Below are 20471 nucleotides of genomic sequence, written 5' to 3' on the forward strand. Positions count from 1 at the left end.
GAGCTTGCCTGCAAGTCTTGGCTTGCCATTCAGTCAAGGGAAGCAGCTGTTACAGCCTCTTACCCTTCATTACATGGCGCCATCTGGGACAGATCAGACATCCCTGATTGGCTGCAGTAGAGTCCAGCTGGGCAAGGCTGGCACTCGCTCTCTGCGTTCAGACCCAGAGAAGCGGAAAAGGAGCCAGGTGGGCAAGGAACGGGATATCCAGTCCCATTGGGGCAGAAATGCCCAGGAGGGCAGATGTCATTCCCGGTTAGGAGGAAGCTGGCAGAATCCACCTGAAAAAAATAAAGGAAAATAAAATCATTGAGAAAGAAATATGGCTGGTGAACAATTCTGATGAAACCAAGTCTTAAATGTGAGCTTCCAATAAGATGATATCACTGTGCCAAGCTGATTCAGAAAACATTTCTCAAGTAATTGCACATCAATGAGCCTATAGATTTTCTCTCAAGCTTCTTCTGTGAGCCACAGAGGGGCGTAATTAACTTGGTAAAATTGTCCAAGGTTGTGCAATTTGCTTTTTAAAAAAAAGTTCTCACGAAAATTCATCAACATTTTAGTGCAAATTTCTCCCCAAAACACAATTTTGTAAGTAGTTTTGACTAACATGCACATTTTTGCAAACCATTTTCCTTGATAGAAAGCATTTTTGTGCATTCTTTTCACAAATGTAAGTATTTTTATTTATGCAAAAACATGGCGAGCTTCTCCTAATGTGCAAAATTTTGCATGCTTTTTCTGGGGGGGGGGAGTGGGGTTTGGGAAACTACATCGTGAAATTGGAAGATGTACATATTTTGAAGGATAGCTGCTTTGGGGTCTGCATCTGGGTTCAGGATGTAAAAATTAGCCCAACACATTTGACACCCCTAGTAATGAATTAACCCTGCTTCTTGCCATTTACGCTCACCCTGTGTCTCATGGGAGCAGGGTTGACTGCTCCCCTGGTGCAATAGTAGCCTTGATGACAAAGACCAGTCGGTTGGGACAGTCCAGGAGAGGAGCAGTACATTCCTTTAAAAACAAAAACAAAAAACGAAGGAAAGAAATCTGCAGTGAACATAGGAAGCTGCTTTTTACCAAGTCAGGCCAATGGTCCACCTAGCTCAGCATTGTCCTCACTGACCGGCAGCAGCTCTCCAGTGTTTCAGGCAGGGAGGTCTCTCTACCTGGAGATGCCAAAGGGGATTGAACTTGAGACCTTCTGCATGCAAAGCAAATACTCTACCACTGAGCTGAGGCCCTTTCCCAGTGTGCACAGAATTTGTATGAGCAACCAAGAGCTAGACTCCTTCCCACTATTGTCTTACCTTCTTTCTTGGGTGGCCTGTATGTTCCTTGCCCCAGGCCCTCACTTACCTGCTGGGCAGGGCTGACAGTCAGATTCCTCAGCAGCACCAGTCTTGGGTCCATTTGTGCCTCTGGGGCATGGGTGTTCTGTGCCAGATGTAGTGCCAGGGGGGCAAAAATGCCCCAGAGGGCATGGCTTGGGGGCCTGGATAGCAGCAGCTAGGAAAGAAAGAGCAGCTTAGAAACTTCTTGCTAGCATATTCTCCAAGACATTATTATATTGTTATAATTGTGTGTACCATCTCCAGCACTCGGCTCTGAAAACTAAAACATATAAAAGATAATAGATATAAAGTGATAAACGATGCTAGAATTAAAACCAATATAAAAACAAATCTATTAAAAATGTGGATAGTAAACAGCACAACACCATCAAAAGGCATTTTAAAAGTTGTCAGTTCCCAAAAGATTGCTGGAATAAAACAGTCTTCACCTGCTGGTGGAAAGACAACAAGTAGGGAACCACTTTAGTTTCTCTAGGAAGGAGTTCCAAAGTTGGGAAGCAACCACCTGGGAAAGCCCTCTCCCACATTCCCACCAAGGGTGCCTGAAAGTGTGGCAGGACTGAGAGAAGGTGGGTCTTCTCAAAGATGTCAGAGGCCAGGCAGGTTCATATGGGAGAATATGGTACTTCAGACAGCCTGGACTTAAGCCATATAAGGCTTTATAGGTCATAACCAGCACTTTCAATCGTGCCCAGAAACAGACTGGTTGCTGGTGGAGCTGTTGTAACAAAGGAGTCATGTGTGAACATGCCTGGAGATCAGATTATATCCAGTTCTTATCAAGCATCTGTTCTTATTTGCTTGCAGGGAGATAACATGATGGTGAACACTCCTCCTGCATTCATCCAGATTTGCCTGTTGTGTTTTTATACACCTTCTTGGTAATCCTTCACTGATTCTGTACTTTTCAATGTGTTTCACTATCACTTTCCTAACTCCAAAAAGTCTATTTTTCAAAGCAGATTTGTTGTGCAAGGGCAACAGAGCACCTTCGTACGTATTAAATGTGCCAACCTGAAATTCCCAATTATGTGCTTGATTCCCTCCTGCAAAATACTGACAGTCTGGAGGTGCTCACTGACACATGGAACAAGCTATCCCCTGCACATAAATCATAACAAGCAACCATCATGGGCACACCCCTCCAATTTCCTCACTTTGGTTGGATGATTCACAGAAGAACCCAGCTGGGCAGAGATCACATGACTCTTTCCCTTCCTCCAATTGGTAGGTTCCTATCTGGCAAGCTGCTGGAGCCACAGATCCTTGAAGGCAGTAAAATCCACGTGGGCACCGATGGGAAGCAGGTGTGGCGGAGGTCTGTCCTGGGGGGCAATAGTAGCCGGGGATGCACATCCCTTCTGGGGCAGCCTTTCCCAGCCCTAAAGCCATTGAGAGGAAAAAGAAGGCTGTGTTTCTTTCCATTAAGAAAGAAGCCAGCTGAGAATCTGTCAAGACACCCCCTTCCCTCAAAAGGGGGGAAAGAAATATTCATGCACACACCACTGCAGAAATACCCCTCTGGACAGAGCTTGCAGTCTGTTGGATCCCATTTCCCACTGTGGGGATTGATGCTTCCTGCAGGGCATGGAACTGGGGAACCTGTGCCTTTGGGGCAGTAGTATCCTTGGGGGCAGAGCTTCTGGTCAGGATGCATGGACAGCGAATCACAGTAGTAGCCGCGGTGACATATCCCTGCAAAGGAGAGGGTGTCAGAGACCACCACAAATCACTGGTGAGCCTCAAAGCAACTGCAGGGATCTGTTTCTAACAGAATGACCTCCCAGATGCCTTGCTGCCCAAAACCAGACCTGTGCATGGGGACGGGGAAGTAAGTTTCCAGTAGGTCCATGGTGAGAGAAACTCTGTGTGTGCTCAGAGCCTTCACTCTCTTTATTAATTTGCACATTGCCAGACTCCCAGGAATGATTTTCCTCATGTCCCATTGTGCAGAAAATGAACTGTAATTTCTAACCAAAGCCAGTTGCTTTAAATCATCCACCCACTCACCCCAAACTCCCTATGCAAATTGCATATCAGATATAATTATTTTCTGGGTCAGAAGCCAGAAAAAAAAGAGGCTGCTTGATTAGTGCAAGACAAACTTAGCTCAATGCAGCTTGCGGGGTGGTGGATGGTATATTTATAGAGCTTTCTCTTGTTTCAGCATCCAAATTACACTGCGTGCTCTGCAAGGTGATTATAGAACTCACCAGAAACCCTGGCCAGACCTTCTCCTTGGCAGAAACTTCCTCCAGGGCAGGGCAAGCAGGCATTGAGGGACAACATCCCAGGCTGGGTTAGAAAAGTCCCACTCGGGCATGGTGTTGGGCTGCTGCTACCCAAGGGGCAGAAATGCCCTGCGGGGCACATGTCTCCACTTTCATCATGAACAGGGTTTGGTACTCGTGCTTTCAGGGTGCAGTAATACCCTGGCAAGCAAGGGCCACTTGGGGTAACAAGACCTAGGAAAGAGAGATGCTTTATTTTACTTTATTTATATTCACATTATTATACAGCTCAAAAGCTTTGGATTGCACATAACTGGTGAGGATATTGCATTTAGATTGCATTTAGGGATTTACGGTAGATACACACTATACCTTTAAAGCACTTTTTATAAATAAAAAGAATAAATTTTATTAGAGTTTGGAAAAAGGGATACAAAGATTACTCAAAACTAAAATGTTAATCTAAATAAAATCACAAACCAAAAGAAAAAGAAAAGAAAAAACAGAGAGAAAGCAAGGGTGAAGAAATAGAGAAGGGATAAAGGGGATAAGGGGAGAGAAAGAGAGGAGAGAAGGAAGGAAGGAAGGAAGGAAGGAAGGAAGGAAAGTAACTTAAGAAAATAAAGAACTTCCAATTCTTCCTCTGTCTGCTATATACAGACATTTTTCAACTCATCCACTCCAATATAACACCAAATAAAACTACTTTCTATAAACCAACATTATCTTCAATCCTCAAACCCAAATGTCATTGGTTCATTTTCTTTTTCATGCAAAAACAATATGAGAGGTTTCCAATCTTTAGTAAATGTTAACAATGACTTTCTCTATTAAACACATCAATTTCACCATCTCACCTAAGTCCATTAATTTTAACAGCCATTCCTTCATAGTTGGTAATGACGAGTCTTTCCACCTTTGTGCATATAAAAGTCTCGCTGTTGTAATCATATATTGAGTGCTGCAGGCATGCCTCAGTTGCATTCCATCTACTAGGTCCACTTGCATGACAGCTTTCAAAGAAAATCCACTTTCACCAGGATTGACCTACCTGGGTTTGCACAGAATTGGCCTCCAGGACAGGGCATGCATTCCTTGGGGCTGCTCAGGCCTGTCTGGTTACTGAAGGTGCCATTGGAGCATGGGAATTGCTTGGCAGTTTCCGTCCCTGAGAGGCAGTAGTATCCAGGCAGGCAGTCCAATGGCTTGACCACTCCCCGTGGAGAGGTGTTTTTAGAATCCTGTGCTTGGAAATCAGGATCACAGAACCTGTCAAACAAACAAACCAGACCATGTCTCCTCTAGTGTTACATTTTTGTGCATATATTGGTTGGCTAGAGAATTGCCTTGCAAAATTCAGAAAAGTGCAAATTTTAAAGGAAGTTTTGGAAAGTGGAAATTTAGTATGTTCTCCTTTAAAAGTGAGCTCAATGGAATCTGTCTCCCTTCCCTGGTCTTGGGAAACCTAAAGACTAGCAACTGCTATGCAGACTGCAAAGGAGAAGACTGAAGATAACCAAAAAAGACGAAGGATCCCGCAAACTGTTTCACTTACTTTCCTGCTGGGCAGACTTTGCACAGGCTTTGACCAGTTTCATCCTGGTATTTTCCAGGGGGGCACGGTTTGGGCTGTGGGCTGCCCGTGGGGCAATAGTGACCAAGAGGACAGAGGTAGTCTATGGAAAAGAGAAATGGGTAGAAAATGTTGCAGCTGTGTGCTACTTTAATTGGCACCCTCTGCAGCTAATGCAAGGAGGAGTGTGAACTTCAAGCATTGCAGAAAAATAATTAGAAAAAGTTACAAGAAGATCAATAAATCATCTGCTAGCACCATTTCTAATACAGAAGCTGGGCTTGACACACGTGAAGCTTGCTAGCCTAGTTTAAAGATAAAAAAATGTTCACATACACCTTTTGATATAAGCAGTGCTTTTTTTCCTGAAAAGAAAGTTTAGGGGTACTCCCATTTTTCTACTCATATTGAAATACTGCCCCTCAATGAGGCCAAACTTAGATCCACAAAATGTTTAGGGGTATGCGTACCCCTGAGTCCCCCCAGGTAAAAAAGCACCGGATATAAGGCAATGACCAATTTACATGCATCCAATTTATGTGCAACCACACACACACACATGCATTGCATTTTGTCTTTTAAAAAAGACAAAAAAAACCAAAACTGTTTTTCCTTAGTTTCTTCACAGTCTAGAAACTCATCTCTTGCTTCTATTCACATTCTTCCTGCAACACAAGTGGTGGCCCTTGAGCATATGCCAATTTCCTACCTGGATTCTGGGAAGATACCGATCCTTCTGGGCAGTACCAGCCTGCCATGCACAAACCCTCTGGGGAAGTTTGACCTCGAAGGGAACAAAACCAGCCAGCCACACAAAGACGGCAGTCTTGCAGTGACTCACCACCGCGGTCGCCTAGAAAAGAGCCTGCAAAAGGAAACACATGTCTGCTTGTGTCTGTTACCTGCCATACTAATCTGTCTCAGCCACACAGAACACAGCAAGGACAAGGCTAGGGCTGCAGTCTTTCCCCTGACACCATCATTCCAGGGCTAGATTAAGACCTTTAGAGGCCCTAAGCACTTAAAAAAAAAATTGGTGCCCTATATATACCTAATTCAAAATATAAACAATAATATGCCATAAAATAAAATTTTACCAGATTCCATTTTGTTGTATTCCCAATATTAATGTATATTGTTAATCTCTATTACTAAACTCTATTATTATTAATCTCTATTATGTATATCATTAATCTCTATTATTACTATTTTTTAATTATTGCACATTTGTCTATGTAATTTTTCCATTTATTGTGGGAGCCTTTTTTGAGGAACCGGGTTCAGCTGTATCATATAGTCCATGGTAAATCCAGCAATGGATGCGCTAAGCCTATTTTGCTTAATGCTTAATCCAGCCCTGCCTAGTTCTCTACACACGGGGAGACTTTTCATGGGGGACCAGCTACTAATCCCCAACTTGCAGTTTTATGCACATAATACATCATTTTATTTTATTTTAAGACATGCCTGTTGATTTGGTTAAACTGGCCCTTGATAGCTATAACGGAAAGACAGCATTTTGCATCAGTCCATACAGAATGTCTGGGAGGGAGAGAAGAGGGTTTTCCCTCCACTCGCACCTCTCAAAATCCCTTTCTGGACTTCAGCTACATGTTCAGTACAGTGGTACCTCCACTAACGTATCCCTCTGGTTACGGAAACTTTGGGATACGTAAGCGGCAAACCCGGAAGTATTTTTCCGGGTTTTTACTGCACGCACATGCACAGAAGCACTCTACCGCCATGCGTGTGTGCGCAAAAGTGGTCTCTCCAGTTGCGAAAACCTCAGGATCCAGCCGGACCTCCGAAATGGATCCCATCTGGAACCAGAGGTACCACTGTATTGCAATCAGTGTGCATGTGAGAAAACAGATACAGTCAGAATCCAATAGGCTCTTTCTTCTGTTCATTCCTGTTTCTGGGAGGTACAACATAGAAAAAAAAAATGATTTGGGGGAAGCCTTATCTCCATCTTTGCTGGCCCAGATTGTTTATGTGCTGCCAATGATGCCAAAACCTAGGCTCAGCCTGAGAACTGAGTACATAGATGAAGCTGAACTTCAGATTTTCAGTTAAGCAAGTAGGCAGTGCTAGGTACAAGCCCATCATCCATATTTGCATATTTCAGGTGTATAGATGCAAATTTAGGCTGATTTCAGAGGGAAACACACAAACACACACTTGCTATCAGCTCTGACTCAGAGCTACGGGATGCAAACTTATTTTCTGGGCCCAACATACTGTATGGGGATTGTATCCTCCACAAATTAACAAGGTAGGTGGCTGGAGTCACAATGACACTGGCCTTTGCAGTGTGCCCGCCTGCCCTGCAAGCAAAGATTAAAAAAATAAAAAATAAAGAGGAGGGAAGGAGATCCTCAGCCAGGTGGAGTAGACCTGGGGCTTGTCCCCACCCCTGCCAATGCCCCTGATCTCTGGAATTGATTATGGCATCAGTGCTTTGCCGAACAGCAATTTTGGGACCTACCTGCAAGGCACGGAATGGGAGAAGAGCTTCCCTGCGGGCAGACATGGCCTCCAGGACAAACATCTCCCATTGCCCCGTCTATTGGGTTAGGGATGGTGGAGCCCCCAGTGCAGTAGAAGCCGGCATCACAAGGGCCTGAAGGCACAGCCAATTCTGAAGAGGCACAGTAAAAACCTAGAGGAGGAGGGAAGAAGAGCACATTCACATTCAGCATTTGTGGCTCCATGGGTCTCCCATTAACTAGCTATGTATTCCAGCACTATTGGAATGAACCTCTAAGGCAGGGGTCAGCAAACCTTTTCAGCAGGAGCCGGTCCACTGTCCCTCAGACCTTGTGGGGGGCCAGACTATATGGGGGGGGGGAATGAACAAATTCCTATGCCCCACAAATAACCCAGAGACGCATTTTAAATAAAAACACACATTCTACTCATTTAAAAACACCAGGCAGGCCCCACAAATAGAGAGGGAGAGACAAGCTAGCTGCACTGTCAGTTTCTGTATGGTCTATTTTCTGCAAATTTCAGCTGGTTTGGATAATTATATCTTTGCATAATAAACAATGATATAATTGAGCCCCTGTATGCTCTGAAAGTTTAGCGAGAATTATATCTACCTGGAGTGCAAGGGATGGGAACAGGAGATCCCTCCGGACAGAATGCTCCAGCAGGACATATTTGAATTAAACTTGAAGCTTGGACATCAGATCCTGCTCATGGAATGGAAAAGACAGTGTCTGAAAAGTATACATCCTGGCTATGGGCAATACTTTGTGCTGCAAAAATTAAAATTCAGCATCTAGGAGACCCAAAACAAATAAGCATATATTTATCTTCACAAACTATATAACCTTTAAACAACAATAAACATGGAGCTCCCCAGGAAGCAGAATTCTACTGCCAGTAACATGTAGGGCTACATTGATGTTTACATGTTAACCTTTTCTGTGCAATAATGTGCCACCACAGAAATGTCTGTCCCTCTTTTGGCTCAGTCTAGCACCACCGAAACACAATCAGCAGCTGCCTAGTAAGGGAGTCCTGGCCTAGATGGGACTAATGACTGAGAGGAAGGTATGGAACATCTTTGCTCTCCACAGCACCTCCTGCATCTGCTACCAGGGCCCTGGCTATGAGAGACATCAGCAGCAGCCGCCACCACCCAGTGAGGACATCCTGCCCTCTGTGGGCCTAACATGTAGCTGCTTCAACAGCCATGATACTCAGCTGCAGAATGGCATTGGTTGGAACACTGGAGAACAAGGGGAGGACGGGAGGACTTATATACACCTTTGCCCTGCTGTGGTGACTACTGTACCACTGTCTGTTTATTAAATATATTTTAGACCACCTTGAGAGCTTTGCTAAGCAGGCAGGGTATAGCTATTTCCAAATAAATAAATAAATAAATAAATAAATAAATAAATAAATAAATAAATATTCTGTGCTATTGTGCCAGGACAAAATATCATTTTCTCCCACTCCCACTCCCAAATGCACCATTATGCAATCAAATGTATTCTCCAATACCAGTGTTGTTTCCTGGAGATACCAGCTTCCCTGAAGTTGACCCAGGAGGGCAGTACCATCCGGGCATGCACGTGCCATCTGGGCTTACCAAGCCCGGCTTGGAGCAAAACTTTCCAGGAGGGCATAGCTGGCAATCCAAGACAGTCTTGATGTTAAGAATCTCACTGTAGGTCCCCCTTGGACAAGGGAACTGAGTGGCAAACTTTGTACCACGTGGGCAGTAGTACCCTGGAGAAGAGAAGGAGATCGCCAAAATTGTAAATACCAGACTGTTAAAGGACACTTTCCCAAATGCTCAAGGCAATTTGCATCAATCCAGGAATCAAATCCACAACACACGAACACACACACACACACACACACACACACGGACGTTGTGAAGGTTACATATGAGAATCAGTAATGCCACAAGCTGGGACCTATTTACACACCAATGCAGAAGTCTCCCTTTACCGCCAGCACGACCAATGCTGGAATTGTAGTTCAGTTTTCCTATCCCTGCTCATAATGCTAGAACACATGGACATCCAAGGAAGCTGAATGGTAGAATGTTTGGGACAGACAAAAGAAAGGACTTCATGCAGAGCACAGTTAAACCATAGAATTAACCCCTATGGGAGGCAGTGGTGCCCATCAGCTTGGATGGCTTTCAAAAAGAATTGGGAAAATTCTGCAGTCAGTGGCAGTATTGCTGGAGGCCACAAGGAGGGGAGAGAGCTCTTGTGCTCGGGTCCCGTTTGCCAGTTCACTCAGGCATCTGGTTGGCAACTGTGAGAACAGGAATTTGGACTACATGGGCCACAGGCCTGATCGAACAGGGCTCTTCTTATGTTCTTATGTTCTTACATTCTGATCGAGAAGGAATCATAAGGAAATCAGACCTGACCACCAGAAAATGCTTCGTGCATAGCAATAGACCAGAGTAGGCCATGTGGTGAAGCTTCACAGGTCAGGATGATGCAAAGTACTGAGCAACAGGTCACACAGTAGTGATCTAGATCTAGATGCAGGCATCTAGAAGGCCTTCAGAGCATTGGACTGATGCTATTCAAAGAAAAAGAGGAAGCTGGAAAGATACTTGTACTGCTAAACTCACCGACTGGGCAGTTGGTGTAATTAGCTGAACCAACATCACAGTAAACACCTTCTGGGCATTCCAGACATTGGGCCATTCCCCAAAAGGGGCTGTAGCTTCCTGCTGGGCATAGCTGTGGTCTTCCACTCCCTGAGACACAGTAATGACCAGGTGGGCATTGCCCCCCTCTGCTTGTTACCTGGAAATATAAGTGCATGGCATCACTGCAGAACAGAAGTGGGGAACCTGTTGGTTAGAGGGCTGGGTGCAAACATGGCCAACCTTCCTCATGATACTTTGACAGCTGGGTGGGGTTACCCACCTGTCCATCACCTCATGTAATATGACACCAGGCACATCATAAGACATCAGGCATTTCCGAAGCTGTAACTGCAAAGAAAGAATCTTCCTTTGCAGATGTGGCTTGAATTCAAAAAGTGACAAATTCAAGTCATTTGGAGTGTGCTCTCATAAGACAAATGATAAAGAGGCATATAGAAAATGGCTTCTACTAGGAATGAGATCACCTGATACCTCCTGAAGTAAACTTCATGGAGAGAAATATAGGGGGGGGGGTGGAGGGATAAGTGTAAATTCTGAGTTCTCCACTCTTCCCTTAGTCTCTCTTTTGAGATTTTTTATTTGCAAATATAACAAACAGAAAGAAAGGTTGAAGCATCACCAGCTGATATTAACCATAAAAATATTCCATCAGTGCTTCCTAATTTAAACTTCCTTCTACTCCTGACAATTACAATATTATCATTATCAGCGTCAACATAGCTTACCAGCTGAGGTCCTGGAGAAACAGCTCCTCCACTGCAATAGAACCCAGCATGACAGAGACCAGAAGGGGAGGCAAGCCCTGTCCCATCACAGAAATATCCTGAAATGGAGCAGAAATGTAAAGAAGTCTCCAGGATATGTGGATCATGGATATCATCATCAGTGGGAAGGGGAGAACCTGTGGCCCTCCAGGTGTTGTGGGGGCATGAAGAAATCCTGTTTATTTGAATTATGTTTCTTTGAACTGTATTCTGACTTTTGTGCTGTTATGTACATTGTAATGTATTTGATAGAATTTTTTTTCTTTCTGGTTAAAGTTTAACTGTCATTTTGGGCCTTCCAACTGTCAGTTGGAATTCTCAGTATGCAAAAGTGAAGGAGGTATGCATATTTTGATTGGTGGCTGCAGATTTAGAATCTTCAGTTAAGCAGTGTGATTGGATGGGGCTGGACTAGAGGGCTCAGAAGAAGTGTATATAAGGGCAGGTGCTAGGCAGATGAAGTTAGTCGGTTGGAGATGTCTGAGTTGTTGGGGTTCATGGAGGCAGCCAGAAGAAGATGATAGCAGAGTGAGAAGGCAGTAGAGGAAGAGGACTGGGTAAAGAGAAGGGAGACTTGAGTTGCAGATGGAGAGGCTTGGTGGCCAAATACTTGCTGGGATAGCTGGATCTCTGGGCTTGGGCTGAGGAGGCAAAGGAGGGGAGAAGAGAGAAGCAACTCTGAATGCTGGTCTATGGTGACTGGTAGGAGTACCAGAGGGAAGATTTCCAGGACAATAAAGGCAAACCTATGTTTTAACAGGTCAGTAAAGGTTGGGGGAAAGAGCCTTCCAGCGGTTGTAGTTATCGTGTTGGCGAGGCTTAAGTGAGGTTCAGAAATTGAAAGGGTTAAAGCTGGAAACCTGCTTCCTTCAAGGTGTCTTAGCATAAAATGGTTGAATATAAGCTGTTGGTATTTAAAGTGACAGTAACAAACCAACTGTATATACACATTTAAAGATATGGTACTGTTTCAAAGTAACAAGACTGTGAACTTGATAATTATCTTGTAGAACATAAATGTAAATGCCTTTGTTAAATATAAGTTACATATCTGGCTTTGTACCATGCCTACTAGGATTGCCATATTTGAAAAAGTTTACCCCCCCCCCAAAAAAAATCTAGAAAAAAACGTTTTAAAGCTATTTTTAAAGAAATTCACCAAAATGAACTTTTCCAGCATGGGTTGCCATACACACAGATTTTCTTGGAGATCTGAGCAATTGCCACCCATACCAATAACAAACTTAGTTGGTCTTTAAGGTGCTACTGGAAGGAATTTTTTATTTTTTATTCTATACCCCCAGTGTTACTAGAAAATTGGTAAGTCAGAGGGAATAAGTGAGGCTAAATTGAGACAGGTGCACAAGTTTAGGAGAACCAGTGGAGAGGGAGTTGGGCTTCATTAGAAATACACCTCTTCCCTTGCTGCAGACTCCAACTCCCATCAGCCCAGCCAGTAGGGGGTAATACTCTTTACCCAGACATTTGGTGGTTGAAGATAATGAAGAAAAGCTGTTTAAATAAACAGATCGCATAAGGGCTCTAGGATGGAAAAGGTCCTAAACCCATATTTGTGAAGAGCTCCATCTCCTCACTGGGGCTCCGAAAACCCTTTGGATCCTCATCTTACCTGCACGACACAGAAGACAGTCTTCAGTCTTGGTGTTTCCTGTAGAGTTGCTGTAGAAACCATGAGGACAGGGCTGGGGCAAGGCAGATCCTTCGGGGCAGTAATGCCCTTTTGGGCATACATTTCCAGCCAGACCATTTGTAGGTGTTGGGGTGGTAGCCCCAGTGGTGCAGAAGTACCCCACCAAGCATGGACCTGTGACACGAGACTGACCCGTCAGGGCACAGTAATAGCCTGGAACAAAAATTGCAACCCACTGTTATTAATACATATACAGAGGAAGAATACAAAACAGAAAAGAGCACCATCATCACAACTTCAGTGGAAAACATAACCAAATTCTCTGTGTCAAATTAAATTTAAAACGTTCAGTCAAAATTCTGTATAAGATTGTAGCACGAAAGCACCAAGTTACAGAGGGCCATAGACAACATTTTCAGTCCAATAACACAATGCCTCTTGTGCTTGAGGTTTTTATGTTGCACAACAGAGGGATCCAATGCAATTGTTGTGCTAGTAGCAGAAACTCGACGCCCAGCAGATTTTGCTTTCTATCATGCAGCAAACTTGTCATCAATCTGCTTCTGCATTCTCTTCTGCATTCACTTGAGCTTATGCATTCTCTTGAGCAAGAACGTGCCACTGGTGCAAAACCTTTCACCATGATTCACCAAAAATCATGTAAACGATCCCTGAACATAAACCAACTCACTATTCAGAACCAAAAAGAAGCAACACTTTATCTTAAATTCCTTTTTGTACATAACAGCACCATCAGAAGAACATAAATAAGAGCCCATTGCTGGATCAAAACAAAGGCCCATCTAGCCAAGCATCCTCTTTCTCACAGTGGCCAACTGGATGCCCCTGGGAAACCCACCAGCAGGACATGAATAGGACTCTTCTGCTGAATACCATCAGCAACTAGCATTCAAAAGCTATGCCTACTACTTTGCATGTTAATAAAAAGTGAATCCCACTGAGTTCAATCAAACTTACTCTCAGGTGAGAACATGATTGTTACTTTAATTACATTGAATACTTCCCTCTTAATGTTTTCATAATTAGAATCCCCAAGCTATGCAGCATTCCAAAGGGTTCTTTGAAATCCATTGTTGTTGGCAGAATAAAACGAGTAATTTAATCCTAAGGAAAGTTGGATGCTTACATAAAGAACGGCCCCCACGATGATTGTATGTTTAAATGGCAAACCCATCCACACAAATTGGCATACATGCTCTTCAACAGATATGGTTCAAAAGGGCAATAGACATACACTCTTTAATTATTTGTTTGAAAAGCAAAGAAGGGCCTGTATGAGCAGCTCACAAAATTTCCATTCTCTAAGCTGGGAGATTCTTCATTTTCTTTAACAACAGAATCAGTGCATATAGAACATTCTGTGGTTTAACTTTTTGATCAGGGGTCATTTTTTTTCTGAAGAAATTTGGAAAAGGGTAGGGCCTTTCTGTACAGCGACATAAACACAAATTCTGATCCAGTGCCAGTAACATAATGTCCCATTCTCACCTAATGGAAACAGCCATATTTCATAGGCTTAATTAATATTTAACTAGGGGACAGGGGTGTCAACTTGAATAAAATATTGGAGGTGGGGGCAAGTAAGCCCTGTCCTGCATAATCAATCACATGATGTGGCACCCACCCACCCATTTGAATGGCAATGTCCATCAACTTTGGAAGGGACTGCCCCTCTCAAATATTAGGAGTTGGCTCCTATGCTAGGGGTAATGTTTACTGCAGTAAAAGGAAGCAGATATTTGAAGAGCTAACAATGCAATCCTATGCACGTTTACTCAGAGGTGAGTTTAATAAGTCCTATTCCTAGAAGGGCGGGGGGGGGGGGTCATTGTTGTTTAGTTGATTAGTTGTGTCCAACTCTTTGTGACCCCGTGGACCAGAGCACACCAGGCACTCCTGTCTTCCACTGCCTCCCAGAGTTTCGTCAAATTCATGTTGGTCGCTGCTATAACACTGTCCAGCCATCTCATCCTCTGTCGTCCCCTTCTCATAGGAGTTCATTGAATGGGTTCCTGGCCCATCCAACAGGATGTCCTGAGCTGAGATACCTACCTGGATCACATGCTATGCAGACAGATGGATCGCTGCTTCCTGTGTTTGCATTATAAGTCCCTTGGGGACATGGGAACTGGGTTTCTGAGACAGTGCCTATAGGACAGTAGTGGCCAACTGGACATTTGTTCCCATCCAAAGAGGAGGAATTCTTGGGACAGAAGTACCTGCATCCAGAAAAGGAAAGGGGTGGGTGGGAATTTCTGCAGCCAACACTTCATTCTTAGTATGCCAAGGGAACAGTTGGATGAGATGGTGCCTGATAAAAATCCCCACACTTGGAAAAATCAGCTACTTTTAATGGGCTGCAGTGATGGCAGAGGGCTTTAACATCCCTCTCACTAAATTGCCCCACTGGAGCTGCAGCCAGTTGCTGCCCTTGAACCCACCCTTGGCCCCTGCTGTTGCTAAAACTGTTTCTGTTTTTGCAGGTGATGAATGATTATTGTTCTCTTTCTTACCCGCTAGGGCAGGGGAGGCAGATGGCTTGCCTCTGTAAAGGATTATACGACCCTTCCGGGCAAGGCAAAGGATTGGTTGTGCCCTGAGGGCAGAAATAGCCTGGAAAAGAAGCAAAAGATTAAAACAAGGAATGTCCCTTTGAGGCGGCGGGGTGGGGTGGGGGAAGCACAGTAAGACAATCTAAAATCACAAGCAACTCTAAAAACAGCTCACATAAGAACATAAGAACCCTGATGGATCAGACCAATGGCCCATCTAGTCCAGCATCCTGTTCTCACAGTGGCCAACCAGTTGCAGGAAAATAGCACTTTGCTCACCTGCAGTTGTATTCAGAGGCAGAATGCCTCCACCAGTGGTGGTAGAGTAAAGCCACTGTAGCTAGTAGCCACTGATAGCCTTGTGTTTTTTCCAATTGTTTACAAAGGATGACAACATCCATGAGGCTTTGGAAGACCCCTGGCTTTAGTGGCTGAGAGAACCAAGGAGCATCTTCCTAAATATCACCCCCTAGCTGCAATTCCTGCAACGCAGAGGGTTGGGGGTACTTCCAACTCCACAGTTTTTAGATTCTATGAAGATAGAAAGCTCCTTCATACCAAATCAGGCTGCTGGTCCATCCATCTCAGTGTTTTAGAAATGGACTGGCAGAAGTTCTCCAGGGTTTCAAGCAGGGATTCTTTCCTTACTTTACTGGGAGATGTTAAAGACGAAGCCTGTGACCTTTTCTGTGGAGTGTGGCAGGCAGTTTGAGCAATTTCATGAAATGGGGAGGGGGAGTGGAAATACCTCTGGGGCATGGGCCTCCAGTCTCATCCATGGCTGGTATGTTGGGGACTGTGGAGCCCAGAATGCAGTAGTATCCTTCTTCACACAATCCTGTCGGTGCTGTCAGACCAGGGGTGTTGCAGTAGTGGCCTGGAAGGCAGGGAGAGCACTCTGCCTGCAAGAGATTAAGGTGGCCAGATATACTTTTCAGATGCAAGAGTCATAGCTCACCTACCTTTTTTGGGTCTGAGGGCACACCTGGAATTTTGAGAACGTGGGTGAGGCCCACAAACCAGTGGTCCTAGGGATGTGGCCTTACATAAAATGGCTGCCACAGGGTATATGGCTTAACACAAAATGGTTGTCACTTTTGAAATAGTAGAAAGGGGGATAGACAGGGTCACAAAAGGTGTGGTGGGCATTTCTCTCATCAATGAAAAAAAGCACCTTCACCTGTCACTGCTGTGCCTGCTCAGAAAGAGAGACTCTTTGTACCTTTCTTTTGTTCAGAATGGGAAAGGAGGGTGGGTATCACATCATGGTATTCAATGAAATGTGGGCATGTTTGATGGGACATGTTCAATGCTACAAGCCAGTACAAACTGGAACTGAGCAAGAAGATGGAGCATTCAATTTTGCGTTGTGGGGATATTTCAAGGCCTTTCATGGGCAATATGGAAGGTACTTGTACGTATATTAGCACCCATGGGCACCATGTTGATGACCTCTAATCTATGCCCTTTTGCATGGAATCTTAGGTGGAAGGGAACAGGCTATGGGTATAGCAGGAATTTGCTTTCAAGCATTCGCTGCATTATGAATCTTGATTAAAACACTGTTTTTATTTAAAAAAAATACTTATAGGCTGCTTTTGTGGACATAGCCCACCAAAGGGATCTTACCGGTGTCATAAACTGACAATTGGTAGAAGTGTTAACAACTGTATTAAAAACATAGATTAGTTAAAACTTAAAAAAGAAATGCCCTGCCCCGTAGGTACAAATTGCAACACTGCTAAGAGGATTATCTCTTCTCAATTATGGTAGCTTAATTTAGAGAATAGCCCTATTTAGGATACAGTTATGGGGGGGGGGGGAAGATGGGTTGAGGATGCATCTGCAGGGAGGGACTTCTATGTTCTATGTTCTGGAGCCACCATGAAAGAGGTCTCCTCCCTTATGCCTGCCAAGTGAATTTGTTTAATAACTACTAAATACAATAAAAGTGTGTGTGTGTGTGTGTGTGTGTGTGTGCGTGTGTGTGTGCGCGCGCACGCACACACACATATAAACACATGCATACACCTGCACACACACACACACAAAAGCATGTGTCGACTCTTAAAATGGAATAACAATGCTTTTGTGATTATAATTCAGAGCACAACCTCCATTTAACCACTATTAATTGTATGGGGTTTGTTAAGGATCAGTGAATTTATAGCCAGTATATATGAAGGATATCCAATTCCTACAAAGGACAGCTATAAGTGTATTTTTGCTTTTACCTCAGATATTAGCTTGGTGCTAGCGGCAAATGTTCCCACAGGGCACTGCTTGGGAACAGCTGTGCCCCTTGGACAGTAGTGACCAGAAGGACATGGGCCAGCACTGTGATCTGTGATCAACAAGGGGAAAATAAATTAGGTGGTAAGAATAGTGCCAATAACATATGAGTAAAGAAGAAGAAGAAGAAGAAGAAATGAACGGTAAAGGTGAGGTTATTTTAAACTAACAGAACAACCCAACCCTTTGATCCACTGTACTAGAGCTTGGAAAAGTACAAATAATAATAATTTTATTCCATAAAATTTTATATACTGCTTGATTATTATTATTTTTAAAAAACAGCAGTTTACAAAAAGAATAAAGGAATAAAATAACAGTATTATTAGTAAAAACAAATAAAGATTAACAACATTAGACTAAAAACAACATCATTCTAAACATCTGGGTAGGCTCATCTAAACAAAAATGTTTTCAGCAGGTGCTGAAAAGAGTACAGAGAAAGTGCCTGCCTGTGCCTGGTGTCAATATGCAGGGAGTTCCAAAGTGTAGGTGCTACCACACTAACAGATTTATTCCTTGCAAATGTGGAATGGATATTATGCAGCACCTGTAACCATGCCAATTCCACACTGATCACATTGATTCAAATGAAAGAGCCAATACCATTGAGCTGAACCTCAGGATTGGGCCGGTCTGAACCCTGGGTGCAGTAATACCCTTCCCAGCAGTGTCCTGTAACATCAGTTGCATTGTGGTACATGCAGAACTTTCCTCCATCGCACGCTCTGCAGTCGGTATGACTACCTATCCCTTGGATAGGGCTGTAGGTCCCTGGGGGGCACGGCTGCCAGTTTAAGCCTGTTCCTTCGGGGCAGAAAAAGCCTGGAAGGGAAGGAGACATCCGTGTAAACAGAAAGCTGTTAGGACAAACAGCAGACCGTTAGCCCAAAAAGGAATCACATCAAGATTGCTTTTATTTAAGTGTTTCACCATTAGGTGACACGTGAGTCAGTAAAGAAGGGGAAGGGAGATGCAGATGAACTGGAGGAACTCTGAAGTTGCAGACCCTGGCCAAAAACTCTAGTTCCCCAGTTAATTTTAGAATTTCTCAAACCAGAATTCAGGACAGAGCAAACCCAGGAAGGGAAATATGGGGAAACCATTCATTATCTAATGCCCATGGGGACTAGAAATATGCACTTGCAAAATGGAAGCACAAATAGATTACAAACTCTGGGACATAAGGACAGCTTTGTACATCGAGGAAGCCAAAGACTCACCTTTGGGACACAGCTGTGGCAAGTGGCCAGGGAGACAATACTTCCTTTCTGGGCAGGTGTGGCACTGTCCTTGCGCATGTGTTTCAGCCATGTAGGAGCCAGGTGGGCAAGGTGTGGGGCTCTCACTGCCCAAGGGGCAGAAGTGGCCCACAGGACAGGGAGCACCTGAGATCCCATCCATGGGTGTCGGTGTGATAGACCCTGTGACGCAATAAAACCTACCAGAATGGCAAGTGAAAAGTCATTATATTAATAACGAAGGAGGATGAGAGTTCAAAAAAGCAAAGAACCAGACCACAGGAAACAATCCCCTGGGTGAATCTGCCCTCTGACCAGCAAGAAGTGATGGCTGTCTTGTGCAAAACATCCATGACTGATCAGCAGTGGGGACCAGAAAAAGGAATGTCTAAACTTATTCAGTCTGCTGCCTAGAGTAGCCAGCTCACTTTGCCCAATGGTAGAGCCAGCTTTGGATGGTTAGGAGGCGGTGGCGGTGGCAGTAGCCTCACACGGAGAGAATGGAAAGCTCTTTCCTGGCCTAGGAAAAAAGAATGATTGAGAATTTGGAACTGGAAGATAGCAGAGCAAGAGAGAGTATATATAAAGAGGGCCGAGAGAGTAAAAGAGTTGGGGTGGGCAGAGAGGGGGCAGAGAGAGAGAGAGGTAGAGAATTGTTGAGCTAATGGTAGAATAGTGAGTGGTAGCATCCCCTGGGGGGCATGGGATCACCTAGGGGGTGCTAAGAGGCATAGGGGCAGCAGGGCGCCCCTGAAGGTGTAAATGGCTATCGTTTTTGTTGAATTAATTAAATTAATTGGGGTTTCTTTTTTTAAAAAATGCAATTAATCATTACTGTTTTTAATTTTATTTTGTTATTATCATTCTTAGTGTTTGTGCAAACTGCTATTCTAAATAATGCTTTTTATAAGGTATGGGGCACTGGGGATGAGTTTCTGGAGCCAAGCAGGGGTCTGTTAAATTTTGGGAAGCACTGAGCTATAAACATGGTTGATGCATGATCAGAAAACTGAAGTCTATTGGCCATCCTGACATCAAATTGGAAGGTGGAATCCGGCAGTGCAATTTGTATTTGTAGCTGGAATTTGCTACAAAATCTCAAGGAAAGTGAGCTTGTATTTTGTACATACCCCACTGCACATCGTCCCGAAGGGGCCACGAGGCCTGTGCCATTGCAGTAATGCCCCCCAGGGCAAGCCTGACAACTCTGGAGGTTTTGATTCCCTTCCTCACCCGACCAGGTTCCACGTGGGCAGGCAGATGGAACAAGAGTTCCTAGAAGGACACACAGATGAGAGAATCCCCCTTTGGGCACTGAAACAAGGGAGTCGAAAACAGCAAGAAGGCTCTTAAGGGGCATCCAAAGGGATACAACCATGACAAAAGCGGTTAGTACCTGAGAGGCAGTAATGTCCACGTGGGCAGGGAAGTCCAGACACTCCGTCAGTTGGGTTTGGAGTCTGAGCACTTCCCTTGCACCAAAATCCTGCAGAGCAATCCCCTAAAACAGGGAAAAGGGATTATATACTCTTTACTGGCTCGAAGTCCAAGACAGGGAACCTATCCCTGATTTTTATTTTGTGTGTGCACTTCATGAGTATAGATAAGAGTTTTTTGCTGTTACTCAAAT

At 44.1% G+C, this 20471-nt stretch overlaps 3 protein-coding genes across 3 annotated transcripts in view; all 3 read right to left on the bottom strand.

Moving 5' to 3' along the window:
- Positions 1 to 2733, bottom strand: part of LOC117060330 — a 43120-nt gene extending 40387 nt beyond the window's left edge. The window contains exons 1-4 of the mRNA XM_033172545.1: positions 2519 to 2733; positions 1366 to 1515; positions 917 to 1020; positions 64 to 281 (exon numbers count right to left, since the gene is read on the bottom strand). Coding sequence (XP_033028436.1) covers positions 64 to 281; positions 917 to 1020; positions 1366 to 1515; positions 2519 to 2717 — 671 coding nt within the window. The 5' untranslated portion in view covers positions 2718 to 2733. The remainder of the gene's footprint in view (positions 1 to 63; positions 282 to 916; positions 1021 to 1365; positions 1516 to 2518) is intronic.
- A 6422-nt stretch (positions 2734 to 9155) lies between these two features.
- LOC117060332 (signal peptide, CUB and EGF-like domain-containing protein 1) lies at positions 9156 to 11372 on the bottom strand. Its single transcript, XM_033172546.1, has 4 exons — positions 11367 to 11372; positions 11046 to 11171; positions 10279 to 10456; positions 9156 to 9410 (listed from the first exon to the last, which is right to left on the bottom strand). Exons 1-4 carry the CDS (start codon positions 11370 to 11372, stop codon positions 9163 to 9165), a joined length of 558 nt encoding a protein of 185 aa, XP_033028437.1. The 3' UTR covers positions 9156 to 9162.
- Positions 11373 to 17442: 6070 nt separating this feature from the next.
- LOC117059973 (signal peptide, CUB and EGF-like domain-containing protein 3) lies at positions 17443 to 19035 on the bottom strand. The gene is made up of 3 exons (XM_033171957.1): positions 18824 to 19035; positions 18207 to 18425; positions 17443 to 17652 (listed from the first exon to the last, which is right to left on the bottom strand). The coding sequence occupies exons 1-3, from the start codon at positions 19002 to 19004 to the stop codon at positions 17519 to 17521; spliced, it is 534 nt and encodes a 177-aa protein (XP_033027848.1). The 5' UTR covers positions 19005 to 19035; the 3' UTR covers positions 17443 to 17518.
- Between the last annotated feature and the right edge of the window lie 1436 nt (positions 19036 to 20471).

The sequence above is a fragment of the Lacerta agilis genome, chromosome 15 (assembly GCF_009819535.1).
Source record: "Lacerta agilis isolate rLacAgi1 chromosome 15, rLacAgi1.pri, whole genome shotgun sequence".
Lineage (NCBI taxonomy): Eukaryota > Metazoa > Chordata > Lepidosauria > Squamata > Lacertidae > Lacerta > Lacerta agilis.

Bases quoted from the DNA above. Each gene is read 5' to 3' on its own strand.
- LOC117059973 (XM_033171957.1), bottom strand. From the start codon at position 19,004: ATGGATGGGATCTCAGGTGCTCCCTGTCCTGTGGGCCACTTCTGCCCC. The intron at 18,426-18,823 runs GTGAGTCTTTGG...CTTCCCTTCCAG, and splicing joins GCCACAGCTGTGTCCCAAAG to GCTTTTTCTGCCCCGAAGGA. The intron at 17,653-18,206 runs GTATTGGCTCTT...TGTTGATCACAG, and splicing joins TCCTGAGGTTCAGCTCAATG to ATCACAGTGCTGGCCCATGT.
- LOC117060332 (XM_033172546.1), bottom strand. The intron at 10,457-11,045 runs GTAAGCTATGTT...TTATATTTCCAG, and splicing joins TTTCTCCAGGACCTCAGCTG to GTAACAAGCAGAGGGGGGCA. The intron at 9,411-10,278 runs GTGAGTTTAGCA...TCTCTTCTCCAG, and splicing joins TTACACCAACTGCCCAGTCG to GGTACTACTGCCCACGTGGT.